General features: G+C 42.8%; 1 protein-coding gene across 4 annotated transcripts in view; it reads right to left on the bottom strand.

Moving 5' to 3' along the window:
• CAMSAP1 (calmodulin regulated spectrin associated protein 1) overlaps window positions 1–22,553 on the bottom strand; it is a 170,166-nt gene that overhangs the window by 10,382 nt on the left and 137,231 nt on the right. For all 4 annotated transcript variants that reach the window (XM_033960900.1, XM_033960901.1, XM_033960899.1 and 1 more), the window contains 3 exons: window positions 6,708–6,931; window positions 6,507–6,609; window positions 4,199–4,314 (listed from right to left, as the gene is read on the bottom strand). In XM_033960900.1, the coding sequence (XP_033816791.1) occupies window positions 4,199–4,314; window positions 6,507–6,609; window positions 6,708–6,931 (443 nt within the window). The remainder of the gene's footprint in view (window positions 1–4,198; window positions 4,315–6,506; window positions 6,610–6,707; window positions 6,932–22,553) is intronic.

The raw sequence follows: 22,553 nt of genomic DNA, 5'->3' as shown, positions 1-22,553 counted from the left end.
TCATGGTGGCCTGTTCGAGTTTCAGCTTGACCAGAGTCTTCTGGATCAGCGGGAATGGTGGGAACGCATATAGAAATCGTTTCCCCCAGTTCAGTAGAAAAGCATCTGCCTCGAGGCGATGAGGAGTGTAGATCCTGGAGCAAAACTGAGGCAGTTTGGCGTTGTGGGGAGCCGCAAAGAGGTCTATCTGAGGCGTCCCCCATTGCGTGAAGATTTGGTGAAGGGGGCTGGAATGGAGAGTCCATTCGTGCGGTTGTAGCAGACGGCTTAGTTTGTCTGCTAAGACGTTGTTCTCCCCCTGGATGTATACTGCTCTGAGTAGGGTGTTGTGGCGCACCGCCCAGTCCCAGACTCGTAGAGCTTCCTGGCAAAGGAGGGCCGAGCCCGTGCCTCCTTGCTTGTTGATATAATACATGGCGGCCTGATTGTCTGTGCGAATGAGGATTACCATGTCGTGGAGTAGGTGTTGGAAAGCTTGGAGCGCATTGAAGATGGCTCTGAGTTCCAGTAGATTGATTTGGTGTAGTCTTTCCGCACTGGTCCAGAATCCTTGGGTGCGGAGACCCTCCAGGTGGGCCCCCCATGCGTAGTTCGACGAATCGGTTGTGAGAACTTTCTGATGGGGGGGAGAGTGCATCAGCAAACCTCTGGATAGATTCGAAGAGGTCATCCACCAAAGTAGAGACTGCCGAAGAGCAGGTGTGACTAAGATGCGTTTGGATAGTGGATCGGACGTTTGATTCCACTGTGATGCCAGGGTCCACTGGGGGATCCTGAGGTGGAGTCTGGCAAAGGGTGTCACATGTACTGTGGAGGCCATATGGCCCAGGAGCACCATCAGTTGTCTCGCCGGTAGGGTTTGGCGAGTAGACACCGACTGGCTGAGATGAAGAAGAGACTCCATGCGTTGCCGAGGCAGGAATGCTCGGAGTCGGGTGGTGTCCAGGACCGCTCCGATGAAGGGGAGGGACTGGGTGGGTTGTAGATGAGACTTGGAGAAGTTGATCTCGAAGCCCAAATTCTGGAGGAAGTAGGTTGTAGCCAAGGCTGCCGAAGTGACCTCTGGGGCTGACGGGGCCTTGATGAGCCAGTCGTCGAGGTATGGAAATACCTGTAGACCCCTGTCCCGGAGTGCCGCGGCCACTACCACCAGGCACTTTGTGAAGACTCTGGGGGACGAAGATAGGCCGAATGGTAGCACTCGATACTGTAGGTGCAGATTTCCCACCCGAAATCTGAGGAACTTTCGGGAGGCCGGGTGAATGGGGATGTGAGTGTAGGCCTCCTTGAGATCCAGGGAGCATAACCAGTCGTTCTGCTCGAGGAGGGGGTATAGAGAAGCCAAAGTCAACATGCGAAACTTCTCTTTGACCAGGAACTTGTTGAGGGCTCGAAGGTCTAAAATGGGTCGCAGGTCGCCCGTTTTCTTCGGGACGAGGAAGTACCGGGAGTAAAACCCTCGGTTCAATTGGTCTGACGGGACCGGCTCGACAGCCCGAAGCTGAAGTAAGGTTTGGACTTCCTGAAGAAGAAGGGCGGTCTGCGTCGAGCTTGAAGGATACTCTCTTGGAGGATGGTCCGGGGGGACCCGGTGGAATTGAAGAGAGTATCCTTCTCTTATGATGGTGAGGACCCATAGGTCCGTGGTTATGGCCTCCCATCGATGGTAAAAAAGATGGAGGCGGCCCCCTATGGGAGAGGCCGAGGTTATGCTCCCGGGGGGGGCGTCAAAAGGGCTGGGGAGCCTTAGGTACAGCCGGTGGCTGAGGTTTTTGCTGAGACTTCTGGGGAGGTTGTCTCTTCGCAGGCTGTCTCGCAGCAGGCGTTTGTCTGGGCATGTAACGCCGCTGGTAAATCAGGGGTGGCCTGGAAGGTCGAGACTGTTGAGGTTTGGGTTTGGGCCGCAGGATGGATTGAAAGGATTTTTCATGATCCGACAGCTTCTTGGTAACAGTTTCGATAGACTCATCGAACAGGTCAGCTCCAGCACATGGTACGTTGGCGAGTCTGTCCTGTAGGTTGGGATCCATATCGATAGTACGGAGCCATGCCATGCGACGCATAGCTACCGCGCTTGCGGTGGCGCGTGCCGAGAGTTCGAATGCATCGAAGGAGGATTGCATCAGCTGGAGGCGTAATTGGGAGAGGGAGGCTACCACTTCCTCGAACTCGAATCGAGCTTGGTTGTCTATGAACGGAGTGAACTTGCGGAGCACCGGCAAGAAGAACTCCAGATAGGAAGAGAAAAAGAAGTTGTAGTTTAGCACCCGTGACGCCATCATGGAGTTTTGGTAGAATTTTCTACCAAATTTGTCCATCGTTCTCCCCTCTCGGCCCGGCGGTACAGAGGCGTAGACCTGGGAGGGATGAGAGCGTTTAAGGGAGGACTCGACCAGTAGGGATTGGTGGGAGAGTTGAGGGCCCTCAAACCCTTTATGGTGCACGATGCGGTATCGAGCATCGAGTTTGCTGGGGATCGCCGGTATGGAATACGGCGTTTCGAAGCACTGCATGAAGGTCTGGTCCAGTAATTTATGCAAGGGGAGCCGAAGCGACTCCGTTGGAGGGTTAGGTAAATGCATGGTGTCCAGATACTCTTTGGAGTATCGGGAGCCCGTGTCAAGGGTCACATCCAGATCCTCCGCCATTTGTCGGAGGAATGATGAGAAGGACAATTGTTCCGCCAGCGTCGGTCTGTGGGACGGGCTGGAGGAGGAGGAGGCCTCCAGGTCCGTGGACATCGGGGAGTGACAAGGAGAATCGGGCACCAGTGTCTCCTCGTACTCCGGGCCCCTCGGGGGGGACACCTCTGATGAGGAGTATCCCCTACGTTGCAGTTTTTTCTGCGGTGACACCTCCGAATGGCGTGAGGAGTGCCAGGATGAGTGTCTCGATCGGTGCCCGTCTCGGTGGCGGGACGGGGATCGGGATCATCTGTGCATCGCATGGTCTCCCGAGGCCCCCAAGTGGATAGGGCTGGAAGCAGTGGATCGCAACTGGGTTTGCGATGCGGGTTCTTGCGATGCTACCCAAGTCTGGTAAGGAGTACGGAAGAACTCTTCCTGACTATGCCCAGGGCTTCGAGTATCGATCGGAGGTCTGGTCCCATGTTGGCGCGGAGGCGTAATGGGTTCTAATGGCGGCATATCGGTAAGCGAGGCTTGCCGCGTGGGCATCGCCGCCGGGAGGTCACCCTGTATGGCAGCGATGAGCCCGGGTCCGATGGTCTGCATGAGCTCAACGAATTGAGCTTCCAGCACGGACCGTAGCGAAGCCGATAAGGAGGGATCCGCACCGAAAGGGGGTCCTCCTGCACGGACATCGCGCTCCTTCGAGGCCGAGTGCTTCTGCTTAGTAGCTTTCGGCACTTTGATGACCATTGGTGGCACTGTGGAAGGAAGAGGTACCTGAACCGAGGAGACCGGGGCAGGCACCGACGTCGAGCTCGTGGATGGTGTCGGGGTGAGCGATGCCGGTTTCACCACACTCGATGCAGGAGTGGTCGATGCCGGTTTCGCCCGAACCGGGGAGGTATCAGATGAAGTGGAGGCTGAGGGATCCTTAGCTGCGTCCATCTTGAACATCGATTCCCACAATAGGCAACGCCGCTTGAATGAGCGTGCCGTAAGGGTAGAGCAAGGCCCGCACGATTTCGGGATGTGGTCAGGGCCCAAACACTGCAAACAGCGCCAGTGAGGGTCCGTGAGTGAAATCGCGCGTTGGCACTTGCTGCACTTTTTAAACCCGGTGATTGGCCGGGACATAGGCCGGAAAATCTCCGCCGCTAGGTCGAAGCCAGTGGGCCTGAGCCACGTGGCCGGCCCGTTCGACCTGCCGGAGGAAATAATCTTCTTTTTTTTTTTTTTTTACTGAAAAAGAAAAGAACTGTTAACTGTAATTAAAAGAAAACGAAAACGCGGACAAGGAAGGCAAATTTAACTGAATTCAGCTAGCGCATGAAGAAGTTGAACTTCTCAGCTCCGCGGAAAAGAAAGAACTGAGGAGACACGCCCGGATCTCCGGGTAGGAAGGCACCGGCGCATGCGCGGTGCGGGCATCTAGAAACTTTAAGTTTCTACAAGCAACACGTGCTTGTGAGACGTCCGTACCGGGGCTCTGTCTGATGACATCACCCACTAGTGAGAATACCTGCCTGCTTGTCCTGGGATAATGGATAGTCCACAAATGGAATTATTACCTGTATACTCTGCCACTGATGCAATAGATGAGGCAGTTGAAGCATTTTCCCAATCTCTCTCTATATTTCTGCTTGGATGCCTGTTTAAGCCTGGCAGGTTTTCCATTGACTCTGCCCTGCCAGGAGAAAAGCAAAGAAAAAGTCAAAAGAAAACAAAATGATGATAATCTTGGCATTTAAATAATGGGAGATCCAATCTAATCAGTAGTCTTATATTCCGCTATTTTTCGATTCAGAGTAGATTACAAGAAGAACCACTCTACATTAAGGGGAGCACATACTATATACTTAAAAATTATTGCACAAAGAGATAAAATATCAAGAATAACATTTATCAAAAAAGTAGGCCTTTAAAACTTTACCAAAAATAATATACAAAGCCATGCTTCTTATTCCTAAAGGAAGACTGTGCCACATTTGAACTGCCTTGGCGTTTGGACCATCTTTATTTTGGTCGGTTCAAACTCCATTATGTATTCGTATTTGTCTTCGTAGGTTTTACAGGACCTTACGCCGTCTGCACACAGACATAGGACCTCTGAGGAAGGCAATCTTTTGTCGAAACTAGGCACCAGTGTGTATTTTGCTACAATTAATAAAGCATTGAACAATTTTATCCCCTGGCTCCAAGCCTTGGTTTCAATTTGTGTGGCTTAAGAAAACGATTGTACCAGTTGACTCTTCCTAATTACTCTAAAAACCATTGGAAACTGAAGTTTAAAGCTACAGTAACTCCGTGTAGTAATAAAATTAGCTGGAATACATAAAAAAGATTACCTTATGTACTAGACATGATACCTTAAACTTAATCCTGTTTCTAATCAGAAGCCAGTGCAATTTGCAAAAAAGAGGTGAAGCCCTTTCAGATTCTATTTCTATACTATGACAGGTTTTCTATACAGGTCTAGAATGTGATTGCTTTTTGCAGGGTTTACTTATGAAGGGGCTCCCCTTCACCTTTTCTCCACTTCAAGAGAGGTGGATCTTAATTGTTTCATCTGCGGCTACTTCAATCCTAGCTATGCCACTGTCTTTCACCATCTGTTGGAGACAGAGACAACCAATTTGGTGAAGTTGCACAGTGGCTTTTATAATGTTAAAAGCTCTCCTCTTTGAGAGTGCTTTTGACTCCTAGCTCCTCTGTAGCCCCAATCCTATACGTCATGTCTGTCCAAGTTAGATTGTAAGCTCTTCCGAGCAGGAACCGTCTATAAATGTCAAAATGTACAGCGCTGCGTACACTTTTCAGCGCTATATAAGTGATAAGTAGTAGTAGAGCTCACAGCTTATTAGTCTGCCTCCATCTATGGCTGAGGGACATAACCAATCAGTTCTTGACTGGTGTGGTGTTTAGATATAACAGGACACTTTCTCTGGAAGCAATGCAGATCCTTTTGGTTTATTTACTTAAGATCATTATAAAATGCAGGCACTATAAATTAACAAAAATATGAAATTAAATTTAAAAAAAAACTGTCAGGAAATCGAAAATGTAATTCTTTCTAGAAAGTTTGATAAAATAGGCCCAGGTCTCCATCAAATGGACCTTACTAAATTATATCACTATTTATTCAATGCATACCTTACATGCCATTTTTAACATCTGCTGCCAAAAAAACAGAAGCACTCTGTTTCTAGTCCTACCAACAGCCAGAATTACATGAATAATAATGTTAACACAAGCAGGCAGTGGTTGTGACCAGCACACTAAAGTGCTTGCGAGTGGGTCAAAACAAATAAATGAGAAACTTGTACACATGCAGCCTGAATCTGGTCAGTAATAGTATTATCCAATAGCTGGAATGCCTACTCCCCATCTTCAAGGTAAAAAAATACTACTTTGCTGCAGCATACTGTGTAAGTAGCAGAAGTTGGACATTCCATATGTCTATGCAGTGATACTGTTCACTTATACTAATTTAACAATTACTTGTTTTACAGATTTTAACTTTGCATGGTATGACTAAAGGATTACTACAATTTTAATCATATATTGAAGTTTGTGCTATGCTTTGCATTTATATCCTATTCGATATTTTCTTAAAAATTTTAAAATAAACTGCTATATAGAAACATAGAAAAATAAAGGCGGATAAAGACTATATGGCCCATCCAGCCTGCCCAACTATGCCATCCACTATCCCCTGCTCTCATTTAGAGGTCCAACGTACCTGTCCCAAACTATCCCGAGTTCAGACACATCTTAGAAACATTGAAACATGATGGCAGATAAAGGCCAAATGGCCCATCCGCAGTAACCAGGATCCTGCTTATTATCAGTCAAACCACAAAGCAGAAAACACCTTACCGATGTGTAGGAGTGCTACCAGAGTGCACACTTTCAACTTCAGTGGTTGCTCCAGATGCCAAAGAGAGACTAGAGCCAGACTGGGCACTACTCAAATTATCAGCTAGGCAAAAAAAAAACAAACCAGAACAAATATAAATCATGTTATTCAAAACACACACAAAAAAATAAAATACAAGGAATTTTTTTTCAACCACTTACGAGTAGAGCATTTTGTTGCTGTATCACTACTAAATGAGTCATTCTGAACAGATTTGGGTCGTGGTTTCTTGGGTTTGGGTTTGGGTTTAGGTTTAGGTTTAGGTTTACTGAGTCCTTGCTCTTCTAAGATCTGTTGCTGCTTTCTTCTCAAATACTCCTGTTTTATGAGTTCTCTTCTTGCCTTCTCTTCATCCTTCCGGATTCGTTCTTCTTCAGCCTTGCGTCTGAGGATGATATTCAAGTATGAGGAACTTTCCCAGTTTAGATGCAATGAGCATGGATCAACTTTTAAAGAGATTATTTGTGCAAATTCAAGCCCATAAATTTTTCAAATTACCCACACTAATGTTGCAAACTGCTGCAGAAAAGTGAAAGAGCGTGTATATAGGAAACAGTGGCATGGCAGATCAACAAAGTAAGTAAAGTACCTTTTTGCATAGGAAGTTTTTCTACAGGAAGAGCATTACTTGGAGCATTGAATGCTGTAGCCTTTGAAATTGTTAGTGGACTTGTGTTTATTATCATTTTGCATGTTTAAATGGGTTGTCTGAAAACTTCCCTCCCTCAGTGCAGCTATAACTATGCATGCTGCTCCACAGTAAGATGACTTTGTATCAATGACTTCTTCAGAATACTGATTTTGTTATCATATAAGGTAACATTTCTAAGCATCAGTTTTAACCCTGGAGAACAAATAAATTGGTTATTTTTCTAAAATTATGTATAAAATAAGAAATTAATACTGCCCCAGCTACAGTTCCATCCACTAATAAAAAGCATGGAGAAATAGCGAAGTTACTTACCTGTACCAGGTGTTATCCGAGGACAGCAGGCAGATATTCTCACATGTGGGTGACATCATCCACGGAGGCCAGTACGGACAGTGCAAAAGTGTACTGTCACTTTTAAAATGAAAAAATCTCAAACTGCCTGTACCATGCATGCACGAGTGCCTTCCTTCCTGCTGCTGGCTCGCAGGACCATCAGTTCAGTTACAAAACTAAGAAGCCAAACAGGGGAGGTGAGCAGGTTGTGAGAATATCTGCCTGCTGTCCTCAGATAACACCTGCTACACATAAGTAACTCTGCTTTATCCGAGGACATGCAGGCAGTATATTCTCACATGTGGGACTCGCTAGCTGATAGGCTCATGCTTCTGAGAAGTAGATTATTAACAATTATCATGAGCCTGGTGAAAACAACAGGGTTAGTAGGGAAGTTGGCTTCTAAGAAGAAAACAAATTTTGTAGAACTGTTTGGCCAAACCGACTATCCCTTCTGGAATGAATGTCCAGGCAATTGTGGGATGTGAAGGTATGAATTAGGACCAGGTGGCTGCTTTACAGATGTCCTCAATGAAAGTGGAACGTAGATGAGCTACTGAGATAAAAGATGGCTGTTGTAGCCTGAGAGACACGCAGAATTTATTTCTACAACTTTTTCCTATTGGATTACTTACCATGCCAAAAAGAAGAGGGAAGGCGTTGGTGGAGCCTCCCGACGTTCGGAAGCCCCTTCTATCGGTACGATAGATGAAATCCTGAGGCGCCAGCAAAGAGAGCCCAACTTGTCCGGGATGACCCATTAGAGACGCTGGCAGGGCGGATAATCCTTGTGCTTGACGCCACTCTGAGCCCTGACCATAGAGTTCCACCTCCACCGCCACAGTGAGCAAGCTCTCCACGAGATGCAAGCATGTCCGGAGAGGCAGAGCTCTTACTGCGAGAGGCTAACACATCAGAGGGCTTGTTACTGGAGTCTGTTTGGAACCTTTCAAGTCCCCAGAACCTATCTGTTGCGGGAAGACCACTCGAAAAGGTGGAACAAGGACGAATAGAGGTAAAACCTGTATTGGAAAATTCTAATAGTGCACTGCAAGACTTTTCTTTAATAACTAAACCTCCTGAGGTTACTTTGGAGGCTTTTTGGGACCTGGTTATTATCAGCATAGCTATTACTAGCAATCAGCATTTTCAGTTGGCAGAACTAATGTCAGCAAAGGCCTATGGGAAATTATCTGACTCTGGAATGTTGATGCAGAATTCTGTGCTCCTGCACAGAATTCACATACATTAAACATCCAACCAGACTAGATTGTTTATCAAGAAGATAGGCTGCTTGAATGGGACAAAGAAGCCAGAGACTAATCCCATCTACCATGCCTGCAAGTATCACACCTTCCTTATCAATTAAATTAACCATTGCTTCAAAAAGTTTACAAATTCTAAGCAGAAAGATACTGGGACATACAATAGTTTCTATATTCAGAATAAGATTCCAAGCTATAAAAGCCTCCTCTCTGCAACACACATTAAGCTCTCTCTTTCTATCCTTCTCTTTATCTATGGAACCCGCAACTTAGACCATCACCCCATCCCCCTTTCTCTCTCTGCCTCTCCCTAGAACTTCACGTTTCTCTGTCTCTTTGCCTCTGAACTTTGTAAGGCAGGGAAACTTCTTTGCTCTCTCCTTAATTGTAATGCTTAATGGTAATGCTTCTGAATATTGCTTTTCTGTAAGACTATTTCTATAATATATTATTTATGCAAATCATTTTGGCTGTGCCTCTTATTTGAGTCTACTTCCTGGTGAATCTTCTGTGAGGGAAGCGAACCCGAGACCTGGGGTGTGTAAGGGCGCCTCTCACGAAACCCCTACCACCTAATATTGTGGAGGCCACACTAACAATCCTTACATTTTGGGGGTTTGTCTCGGTCCTTCCTGATGATTTCATTTGGGTAAGTAGAATTCAATTTTTTTCCTTGTATGCACTGTGCAATAGGATTATTGGCTACCTAAGACAAGGTGAGAGATGGCATTTTCCACTCAAAAGACCTTGTGCAGTATAGACAGAGTAAGATAGAAATCAAAAGACTTTGGAAAACCCTTAGATTGATTGTACGTTAGATTGGATGACACACTGGTGAAAAGTTCCAGTAATATTGTGGGGTTTTATACTTGGTGAGATTTTACTTATCAATAGACTTTGTATTTTGATTGATAGACAGAGTGAGATAGAAATCAAAAGACCTTCTGGAACTCTTAAATTGTTTTACACTGGATGACACAGTTGTGAAAAGTTCCAGTAATATTTTGGGTTTTATATTTGGTGAGATTTTACTATCAAAAGGCTTTGTAGTGTTACCTATGCCAGTTTGTATTGTATGATTTGCTATTATAGGCTTGCTAGAGTGTGTTGCATGTAAGAATATTTGAGCTGCTCTAAAGAAAAGCATGGTCCAAAATGAAAACAGTCACTCAATTAAGACACGCCACATCTGTACTAATAACTTTTACTTTTTACCTTGTGCTTTTAATTCTATTTCTTGTCAGTCTCTGCCTTGGTGAAAGGCCCAGTACACACTGGACTGGAACTGGCAGCTGGCATCTCTCCTCTTCTAACAGACTTCTTATAGCAACACACATTAAGCTCTCTCTTTCTCTGTCTATCTCTCTGTCTATCCTTCTCTTTATCTATGGAACCCACAACTTAGACCATCACCCCATCCCCCTTTCTCTCTCTGCCTCTCCCTAGAACTTCACGCTTCTCTGTCTCTTTGCCTCTGAACTTTGTAAGGCAGGGAAACTTATTTGCTCTCTCCTTAATTGTAATGCTTAATGGTAATGCTTCTGAATATTGCTTTTCTGTAAGACTATTTCTATAATATATTCTTTATGCAAATCATTTTGGCTGTGCCTCTTATTTGAGTCTACTTCCTGGTGAATCTTCTGTGAGGGAAGCGAACCCGGGACCTGGCGTGTGTAAGGGTGCCTCTCATGAAACCCCTACCACCTAATATTGTGGGGGCCACACTAATAATCCTTACAGTTATGAATCTAGGAAAATCATTAACTCCACAAGCAAAGGAATTAGAAAAAAAGATGAATGAACAGAAAGAGGAAATTTCCTCTTTAAAGTAGGATATGACTGTGCATAAGAGTGTCAAAAAATAACAACAGATATTATAACAATTAAGAAAACCCAAGAAATATTAATTAAAAAGACAACACTAGTCTAAGGAGAAAACTAGAAAGCCTACAAAATAATAATCGAGCTAACAATTTACGTCTTCTGAATTTTCCCAAAATTTCTACTTTAACTCCTAAAGACAAAGAGGTATCTCCTTGAAATATTAAATGTTCCTGAACAATCGATACCTCCTTTTTGTACAGGTATATTACTTTCCAATAAAAAAAGAAAAATAGAACAAAGATCAATTACAGCAGGAAACACTGTTTGATGTTACCAATTTGTTAGAAATTTCTGATGAAGTGCTTGCTAGACCGGCAACACTTTTAGAAAAAGTAGCACTTGCACCAGATAAATAATGGATAATGAGATTTAATGAGATTGCTCTTTAAAAATAAATCCAAAGAATTCTTAGAACAAAAAATATTTATATTTCCTGATGTCTCTAAAGAAACTCAAAGGCACAATTTTTGATAATGAGAGCTGCAATAACCTCAATTGGAGGAGTATTATTTCTTAGATAACCATGCAAGTGCATAATTAGATATAAATCCTTTAAATGTTTTCTTTGATCCATCGCAGCTAACAAGTTTTTTTTTAATCTCTAAGACGCCTTGATAAAGAAGAAAATGTAACAACCTTTATTAATTAGAATTAGACTCTCTACCCAGTACAATCTACATATTTTCCTCTAAGCTATTTTGTTTTCTTAATCTTTATTCACTCATAATTAATTTTGGATCAATAGTTTGGAGGACTTGAGATTGATTATTTGTTATTTCTTTTCTTTCTTTGTGCAAATTAGGATTTAAATTTGTATATCTTAATCAAACTTTCTGTTCAAGATGTGTAATGCTTGGAATTATATTATGAAAAATTAAAATAAACAATATATAAAAAAAGATGAGTTACTGAAGTTGCCACTGCTAGAAGTTTGTGTGCAGTGACACTGTCTTCAAGCATCAGCCCAGCCTGAAGCACAGCAAAAGAAGATACAGTCCGCTAACTATGTGGAGTCTGTCAACCATGTGGAGATGGTTTTCTTGGTGACAGGAACTCCTAGTCTGTTAGGATCAAATAACAGGAAAAGCAGAGTAGAAGTTCTGTGAAGCTTGATCTGATCCAAATAAGCTAGAGCATATTTACACTCCAAAGTGTGGAGTGCATCCTCACTAGGGTGAGAATATGATCTTGGAAAGATGGCATAAAGTACTATAGCCTGGTTGAGATGAAATTCTGAGATAACTTTTAGGAGGAATTTTGGATGAGTTTAAAGAACTACCTTGTCATAGTAGAGTCTTGTATATGGTGGATCTGATACAAGCGCTTGAAGTTCACTGACCCAAAGTGCAGTTGTGATAGCTACCAATGAATATCACTTTCCAAGTTAGATATTTCAGAGATGAAGTCAAAAGAAGCTCAAATGGAGGTTTCATCAGAGTTGAAAGTACAACATTAAGGTCCCAAGCCACTGGAAAAGGTTTAATTGGAGGCCTAGTATGGAGAAGGCCTTTCATGAATCTTGAAATCAAAGGATGTACACACAATGGCTTTTTGTCCAGCTGTGTGTAAAAAGTACTAATGGCACTAAGATGAACTCTGACTAAAGTAGTTTTTAGTCTAAACAACACAGAATTAGTGAAAATCCACTACTAATAATATACAACACTTTCATATGGACAGTGCACAATAAAGCAAAGAAAATAACAGCAAAAGCACAGGCAAGAAGTCCTAAACTCAAGGGAGGAAAAAGCCTCAGATACAAACCCTCCCACCCCACAATGGTTGTTTAAGGTGGTCAGGCAAAAACCTCATAGGCATAAAAAAAAAAACCCTCCCCTGGAGTGTCTACAAGCTCTGTGCAATGCAGTGTTTAATGTGGAAGAAAAAAATGTGTAAATAACTTATCTTCACGATTGGTATACCAACAGTGGCCAGCGTTTCACAATTCTGCTGCCTCAGGGTATAACTAGCCCAATCAAAACTTTAGTGTGGGACTCGTGAGCGCGTCTCCGTGCACAGTCCTGATCAAAACTTTAGACGTGCTTGCGAGTCCCACACTAAAGTTTTGATTGGGCTAGTTACACCCTGAGGCAGCAGAATTGTGAAATGCTGGCCACCGTTGGTATATCAATCGTGATGATAAGTTATTTACACACTTTTTCTTCCACATTAAACACTGCATTGCACAGAGCTTGTAAACACTCCAGGGGAGGTTTTGGGTTTTTTTTTATGCCTATGAGGTTTTTGCCTGACCACCTTAAATCACTATTGTGGGGTGGAAAGATTTGTATCTGAGGCTTTTTCCTCCCTTGAGTTTAGGACTTCTTGCCTGTGCTTTTGCTGTTATTTTCATTGCCTTATTATGCACTGTTCATGTGAAAGTGTTGTATATTATTTAAAGTAGTTTTTAAGACCAGAGTCAGAGAGATATAGAAGGTAGTCTAGGATCGATGGAAGAGGACAGGGGACTGGATCTAGTGATTTATTGTTGCACCAAATTGTGAAATGAGTTCATTTGAAACAACAGCAGCACTGAGTAGATGACTTTCTAGAAGCTTCAATGATAGCTAAGAAATTCTGTTTTCCTGATAGATAAACTGCTTTCAGGAAAATGCTACAAGGTATTGCCCCAAGACCAGATATTGAACACTTCTTGACAGAGCAGGTAATACCCTGCTTCATCCTGTTTAAGTAGTATATGGCTACTTGGTTATCCATGTGGATGGGCACTACATGGTTGAGGAGACGATCCTGGAATGTGCACAAAGCATTGTGAATTGCTCAAAACTTGAAGAGATTGATATGGAGGGCTTTCTCAGGAGTCCAGGAGCCTTGGGTATTGAGACCATTGAGAAGTGCTTCCCATTTGATCATGGAAGCATCAGTTGTCAATATCTTTTGATGTGGTGGTAATAATAATAATCAGTTTATATACCGCTAGGCCATGAAGTTCTACGTGGTTTACAATTATTAAAAATTACAATTGAAGAGAAGTTAAATAGAACTAAAAAATTAAAAAGCCAATGACTAAAAATATCATAATGATCTAAATCAGGGGTATCCAACCTTTTGGCTTCCCTGGGCCGCATTGGCCGAAAAAAAATGTTTCTGGGGCCGCACAAACTTGCAAACGCTGCAGCAAGACAGAGGAGGGAGCCGGCAAGACGGTAAACACCCGGGAGCAGCAGAGGGAAACACTGCATCGCCCTCGACCAGGGCCACACAAAATACTTCACGGGGCCGCAGGTTTGACACCCCTGATCTAAATGGTCCATTATAAAATTTTTACTAATTAACTGCCTAAATATTTTGTAAACAAATATGTCTTTAAGTGTCTCCTAAATTCCCCATAGGAGTCAGTAAGCATAAGCTGTTGTTCCAAATCCTTACCCCATAATGCTGCTTGATATGAAAAAAGATTTTGATGATGTTTTTTAAATTTACATCCTCTAACAGGCGGAAAAACAAAATTCAAATGGTGGTACTTGGAATAGCAGGCCCATGGATACATTGGCCGGAGATAGCCACCATTGAAGAGACTGTTGCACTTGTGAGGTTATTCTGATCCTCTGTGATAGTACACCAGTGGCTTGAGACCATTAGGTTGAAAGCACCCATTGAGGCTCCCTGAGGTGTAAACGGGCAAATGAAGTTACATCTACTGTAGAGGCCATGTGGCCTAGAAGTTGAAGCATTTGTCATGCTGTTATGCGATAATGTGAGGAGACCCTCTGATAAATCCAAAGTAGAATATCAAGTCTATGTTAAGGCAGGTAGGCTCGAGTTTGGGTTGTGTCTAAGAGGGCTCCAATGAACTCTTTTGCATGAGTTGTATATGTGATTTCTTGTTGCTGACTGAGAATTCTAACAATTCAAACAGACAAACTGTTGCATTCATTGCCTGGTGAGCTTGTTGAGGTGTGGAGTAGTGCTGCCCTATTCATCGATTAGAATCAATTTGTTTCCTTAAAAAATCGGACTCACCGATTCAGTGAGTCCTGAGTCTCCTCTGGGTTTCCTAAAGCAGCAGCAGCGATGAACAGGCTACTCCTGGCCTGCCCGATGGGGCCTTCCCTCTGCCATGTCACTGATGACACAGCAGAGGGAAGCCCTGGTGGGAAGGCTGTGAGCAGCCTGTTTGCCGCTGCTGCTGGTTTAGGAGGCCCAAAAGTTGAGGTCTCACCCGGGGGGAGGTTCGATTGGGAAGTGCTGTACAGGGGGATGGGAGAGAGACATGGAAATGAAGGAATGGAATTCCCTTTTCCCATGCAGAATCTTGCCGCACTGGCCGTTTCAGAATCGAATCTCACCATGTTGCAGTATCAGCAGCAATTCCCACATGCTGCCTGGCGCTATCCCGGAAATCTCTCCTCAACAGAGGGGAGACTTCCGGGTTAGAGGTAGGCAGCATGTGAGAGTCGTTGCCAATACTGCGACCCGAAGAAGCAAACATTGGAGTACAGGGGAGGAGAGGAAGGAAAGCTGGTGGCACAGGAGGGAGGGAAGGGGTAAAAGGAACTTCAGAAAGGAAAGCTGGTGGCACAGGGGGAGGGGAGGACAGAGGATGAAACTGCACATAATGGAGAGGAGGAAGGGAGAGATGGTGCATGGAGGGGAACAGAGAGATTTGACACAGGGTACAAGGATGGGGGAGAAAGATGTTGGAAATGGGAGTGGATGAGAGTGAAAGAGAATAACACAGGAGGTGGAGGGGGGATGTTGGATCCAGGAGCAGAATGGAATGATGGAGAGATGCCTGGAAACTGGACTAAGGGAAGAGAGTAAGAAAAATGATGGAACATGGGGGAGAGTGCAGCAGGGAAATAATAGGGAGATGTCAGGCAAAGAGGGTGGGGAGGAGATGCTAGGCTATAAGGGTGGATGAAGGAAGATGCTGAGAATGATAGAACCCTGAGGGGAGGAGAGGGTGACAAGGAAACAGATAAGAAGATAGATATAACAGAGGGTAGAAACGAATATGGCAATGGAGATATACTGAAGATTAAAGGGAATGGAGGGCTGAGGAAGGAATGAGATGGAGAATGGGAGAGAAGATGGAAATTTGATAGGTAGCTGAAAAGTGAAAAAGAGGATAAGGGTAAGAGAGGCAGAAAAGAGCTAAAAAGGAATGATTAATATGTCTGAGGTAGGTGTAGTGAGGGAATAGACAGAAGAGAGTAGAAAACACAAACAGATAGCAGCGACTTGAAGGAGAATTAGCAGATGACAGGAACACAGAAAAAGAAACTGGAACCAATATGATGACAAAATAAAACATCCAGACAACAAAGGTAGAAGAAAACTATTATAACTGTTTCAAATGAAATATGGATAATAATTAGCAAAAATATTGTTTTAATTTTGACAAACTTGCAGAATTTTGCAGAATTTGCTAATTTTGTGCGCAAATTTTGAATTTTTTTAGCACAGAATTCTGCCAGGAGTAAACAAAGAGGTAGAAAGGGGAGAGAGGGAGAAATCTTGTATATGGTGGAGAGAGAAATGTTGGACATAGGGTAGAGGGCAAGGAGAGACGGTGCATAGGGAGAGAGAAAGAAATGTTGCACATGATAATGGAGGGGAGAGATGCTGCATGGAGAATAGAGAGGTTTGACCCAGGGCACAAGGCAGAGAGAGAGTGGGAAAGAAACAGAAATGTTGGATATGGCAGTGGAAGGGAAAGTACAGACGCGAAAGATGAATGGTGGGCACAGGGAAAGAAGAAAATGTCAAATGGGCAGCAGTCCCTGATGAGCGAGTTAACAGAAGGCAAACAGAAACCAGAGCCTGGGACCCAACATGATTTGAATATTAAGATGACTAGACAACAAAAGGTAGAAAAAATAATTTTTTGTTTTCTATTTTGTGATTACAATACGTCATTTTGAAATGGTGCATCCTGCCAAAGCTGGTGTAAGCGAGCGTGAGCTAGGACCTAACAGAGAGAGAAAAAGTCTTTTTTATTTTGTTTACACCACAGCACTGGCATAGGGTTGGAGAGGGCAAAGAGGCTACAAAAATAAACCTGCCAGGCTATTTAAAAAAAAAAAACTTATTTGAAATTTGGCAAATGTTAATAAATGAATATTTTGTCCAGCCTAGTGTGATTCAAATAGGTAAATGATGCTGTCTGGACTATTGTAAAGTTTTAGTAGCTTATTACAAATTCCAAAAAGATGCCTCAGCCCCACCACTCCACTGCTTGTAATGATTTATACCGCGGACGCATGTTGTGGTGCTTCATCATTGGCTGTCTATTTGTAATATTATTAGTTCTTTTAACTTTTTTTCTTTTCTTTTTCAGTGTTTTTAGGAAATAAATAATTTAAGTAAACTTCATTTCTTCAATGTCATAGTATATATTTTAAAAGTGAAAAGTACTTATCTCAGCCAAAACCTGGGGAGCCAGACCCGACATGTTTCACACAACCAAGTGTTTTATCAAGGGTCTCCCTGTAAAATATAGAGCAGAAGCTGTCACATCCAATTGTGTCCTGCCCCTCTCCTATCAGAGTTTTACTCAAATTAATAATAGTACTATATATTGTACTCACCAAGGCTGCCGCTGTCATCCGACTCCAATTTAGTTATGAGAAAAGATGGCGGCGGCGTCCTTAGCCTGAAGTTTAAATCCTCCCTCTCTAGCAACAATGTATCCGCTCCCTGCAGCTCATTGGTCCCAACCAAAATTACATCATCGATCCACACTCGATTTCGCTGTTCAACCCGCGGGGCTCAACAGTATCCAGCGTAAAAATAAATCTTTGCTCACTCTCGTTAAGCTTAACTTGATCGCCCCCTCCATCCCACCCTGTCACTTTATTTATGACACGCCATCTCAAGTCATTGGTGGTATGTTTAACTCTTAACCAGTGCTCAACCAGGGGTGCTTGCATTATCTTATTTAAAATGCGAGATTTGTGTTCTGTCAGCCGTGTTTTTATTTTCCTATTAGTTCGACCCACATATATGAGGTCGCAAGGGCAAACGATGGTATAAATTACACCCTGGGTGTTGCAATCGGTGTCATGTCTGGATCTTAAAGTTAATGTCCTCCCAGGAACCTTCCAGATGTCCCCCTGGATGGCGGAGGGGCACTACTGGCACCTACCACATGCCCATGGTGCCCCCCCTCCCCCAGCTCAGGACGAATCCCATATTTTTGGAAATTGCACCGTTGACCTAGTGTAATCCCCTGAGTATACGCTATCCTGGGGAAAGACTCACAGAGGGATTTACTCCTGCAGGAACCATCTAATATTCTTCAAAGCGAGGGTGACCAGCTTACATGTGTTCTCCCTTTTTCAAGAGCAACTAAAGCGATGGTGGATATGTTTAGAAAATACTGGTTTATTGTACAACCTCATAAGCCTTTAGAGTCTTTCCCCAGGATAGCGTATACTCAGGGGATTACACTAGGTCAACGGTGCAATTTCCAAAAATATGGGATTCGTCCTGAGCTGGGGGAGGGGGGGCACCATGGGGCATGTGGTAGGTGCCAGTGGTGCCCCTCCGCCATCCAGGGGGACATCTGGAAGGTTCCTGGGAGGACATTAACTTTAAGATCCAGACATGACACCGATTGCAACACCCAGGGTGTAATTTATACCATCGTTTGCCCTTGCGACCTCATATATGTGGGTCGAACTAATAGGAAAATAAAAACACGGCTGACAGAACACAAGTCTCACATTTTAAATAAGATAATGCAAGCACCCCTGGTTGAGCACTGGTTGAGAGCTAAACATACCACCAATGACTTGAGATGGCGTGTCATAAATAAAGTGACAGGGTGGGATGGAGGGGGCGATCAAGTTAAGCTTAACGAGAGTGAGCAAAGATTTATTTTTACGCTGGATACTGTTGAACCCCGCGGGTTGAACAGCGAAATCGAGTGTGGATCGATGATGTAATTTTGGTTGGGACCAATGAGCTGCAGGGGGCGGATACATTGTTGCTAGAGAGGGAGGATTTAAACTTCAGGCTAAGGACGCCACCGCCATCTTTTCTCATAACTAAATTGGAGTCGGATGACAGCGGCAGCCTTGGTGAGTACAATATATAGTACTATTATTAATTTGAGTAAAACTCTGATAGGAGAGGGGCAGGACACAATTGGATGTGACAGCTTCTGCTCTATATTTTACAGGGAGACCCTTGATAAAACACTTGGTTGTGTGAAACATGTCGGGTCTGGCTCCCCAGGTTTTGGCTGAGATAAGTACTTTTCACTTTTAAAATATATACTATGACATTGAAGAAATGAAGTTTACTTAAACTATTTATTTCCTAAAAACACTGAAAAAGAAAAGAAAAAAAGTTAAAAGAACTAATATTACAAATAGACAGCCAATGATGAAGCACCACAACATGCTTCCCGCAGTATAAATCATTACAAGCGGTGGAATCTTTTTGGAATTTGTAATAAGCTACTAAAACTTTACAATAGTCCAGACAACATCATTTACCTATTAGGCTATTTAAAAAGACATCCGATCGGGCAGGAAAAATGAATTGAACTGAATTATCAATTCAATAGGCCAAATCAAATCAAAATTTTTCCCCCTGAATCAGGCAGCACTAGTGTGGAGTCCTTGATCAACCAGTCGTCTAAGTAAGGGAACACATGAAAATTGTGTGAGTGAAGGACTGCAGCCATGACTACAAGGCACTTTGGGTACTGATGCCAGTCCAAAAGTGAGCACCTTGTATTGATAATGTTGTGTTTCCAGTCGAAAACAAAGGTATTTTCTGTGGGCTGAGAGAATAGGTATATGTATATAGCCTCCCTTGAGGTCTAGAGAACAGAGCCAGTCGTTCTTATCCATTAGAGGTAATAAGTTTCTCAAAGAGAGATCATTCAAAATTTATCTTTCACCAAGTATTAGTTGAGGGCACGGAGATCCAGAATTGGATAGAGACCTCTGGTATTTTTCAGTATGAGAAAATACTATGGTTAGATCCCTCTCCAGCAAGGGAAATTCTTCTGTGGCATTGAGAAGGAGTGGCCCTGAGAGCTCCTGGTGAAGGAGGGTCTTCTCCTGGAATTTGAAATGAGACTCTTGGAGGATGATTTGGGTTCTTTTCTGCAACTGAAGGGCATAGCCCTGACTCACCATTTGAAGGGCCCAGTGATTTGAAGTTATAATGTTCCAGTGTTGATGATAATGGGCGAGTTGTTCCCCAATAGGTAGAGTCTAAGGTGAAGGTTGAGAAATACCGACTATGCTCTCCAGAAGAAAGTTAAAAGGACTGCTTTGGTTTGGATTGAGAAGGCAAAAATATTTGGATAATTTCATAAAAGAGAAGTCCATAGGCCTTTATTGAGATAGCTTGGGGAAATCTATTGCTTATTCCTAGGATAAGCAGTATAAAATCTGTTTTACTACTTGGAATCTTGCTAGGTACTTGGACCTGGATTGGCTACTGTTGGAAACAGTATGGCAATTCTTATGTTTTTATATTCTTAAGGTTTGCAATTCTGAAATATTCCTAGCTGAATCAAATGATCAGCAGAAAAATTGTTTTCAAAGTCATCTCCTTCAATGACATTTTCTTCCAGGAATCAAAAGGTAGACATCCTAAGGAAAACACCATCAGATTCAAATCCCAGGGGAGCATTATTGGACTTTCAGGAACTATCAACAACTTGGCGTCCTGCAAAAAAAATAAAAATAAAATAAACACGAATCTTGATCAGACACTAACTGTTACCTTTAGCCAAGCCAAAAAATAAGCCAGGTATGAGATTTGAACTTTCAGAGAAGCTAATGCAAGACCTTGCCCAAACTAGCTTGCAAAAACCCCAGAATATCATCCATGGAAGCCCACAAGGGAAGCACTTGTCAGTTCTGACATCTCGCAAAGCCACACTACTCTCACATACACCAATGAAGCAGATCACCATCTGGAACTCACTGTGGATATTACCTTGCTGGAGTATCCTCTTTTGAAACCCTGCCCTCTCAAAAGCCAAGTTCTAAGACAATATGGAGAGGGATCCTGTATTTTCATCAGATCCAGACTCAGGAACAGAAGCAGAGCACCCACTGCTAAATGAACTAGTTCTCCATACCATCGGCCAGTCTAGAACTACCAGAACCACTGGGCTTCCATGGGCATCTATCTTCTGAAGGATCCTACTCAGCAGAATGCCCAAATTAACAAATGGGACACTAATATCAATCTCTGGTGCGTAAGTCTTCCATATAGAAATACCAAAATGAATGCACCAGTGTGTACAATTCACATACACAACTTATAATGAATTCTTCTTTTGTGCTCAGAGATCTTTTATAAGTGAGACCGTTGAGTGAGCAAATATGTCCGCTTATAAATGGTTCCTTTGCCAATCAATGCACAGTTTTCAAACATAATCAATACAAGTTCACTTAACAATAGTACTTAGCTTTTTGGTAGATGTTTGAAATGAACATTCATTGGTCCTTCATTCAAGCTCGGGGTCCTGATGCGTTTTGCAATTCACTGCTTTAGAGAACCCTGTTAACTATGTTATGCAGACTCTACAAACTTTTTTTTTAACAACAATTATTTTACCACTTATTGAAATATACATGTCTGTTTCACAATTTCATGGCACTAGTCCGGACAGTACCTGTTTCTCTATTCCTTTAAGTTTCATGGACACCGACTACAAGATTCCTCCCTTTTTATACATCACTAAAAAATGACATCCAATGTTCTGAATGGACAGATTCCCCGACTGGCTGATTGCAAATTTAAAGGTAAAAAAAAAAACATGCTTCAATGTAAAAATGACCACCACTCCACCTCCCGATTCAGGCAAAGGGGAGGAGACTGTTTCCCATCGAAATATCCATTCTTGCTCTTTCTGTCACAACTGAACCAGCAGATTCCCCCCTCGTGGTAAAGTGATCAATTCCAGTAGAACATAACATAAATCTATTACTTGATATTTTAAAGTCATCCAATGTTTACTTAAATGTTCTATTCTTGTACGGACAGGTCTGGTTGTATATCCGATGTAAAACAATTGACATGGGAATTGAATAAGATAAGCAACGTTGGCAGAACTGCAATTAGTAATCTGTCACAACTGATAAACAAGCTCTAGCCAAGGGTGTACAACTTCTTCCCTAATTGCTCTTTAATGAACCTCCAACAGATCTACTGTACAGCACTTCCCTCTCCACTCGGACCAAAGATCTTTGACTTAAGTAATCCCATGGTACTGACTTCATCAATAGATAACATAAGTCACTTTAGAATTTCTAAAGGTGGTTTGGGATGTTGAAGGCTATGATGGACCCAACAGCAACCCCAGTTTGGTGTCTACACTGAACAGTATTGGTTGCAGGTCTGAGCACTTCACAATATTATAAATAATTAAACTATTTAATTTTGAAATTCTGTGATTGTTTGGTATAAGCAATATATTTCATCACAGTGGAAGGTGATTTAATTGCCAAAGTATTTTAATAGATTAATTGACTTTCAAACACATCCCTACTCTGTAATGTCTCCTTAACATTCAGAACTTCAAAATGTAATGTCTAATGTATGTCTACTCACAATGCCCCACAAAGATCCTCTGCTACGCCTTCCTTAGATTCTGTTAATATCTAATGTATTCTTTATTTCTCGCTGTAAGTCGCTTTGAGCCTTTATAGGTATAGTGCAACACACAAATAACAGATTAGATTAGATATTGACATGTAGAACAGTTGTCATAGCTGTTATGACTTTCCTGTATTTTCCCTCCTTGAGCCCCACTGCTGGAATATTTGGATCTTGTTAAAAGTTCTCTTAGATTTTTACTCCTAGAAAATGTGAATCTTGGAGGGGAATCAAAGATAGAATGTATCTGTAAAATATGCCAAAATTGTTTTATG

The sequence above is a fragment of the Geotrypetes seraphini genome, chromosome 10, assembly GCF_902459505.1.
Source record: "Geotrypetes seraphini chromosome 10, aGeoSer1.1, whole genome shotgun sequence".
In the NCBI taxonomy this organism is placed as follows: domain Eukaryota; kingdom Metazoa; phylum Chordata; class Amphibia; order Gymnophiona; family Dermophiidae; genus Geotrypetes; species Geotrypetes seraphini.
Note: the sequence above shows the minus strand (reverse complement) of the source record. Positions and strands in the feature narration are given on the sequence as shown.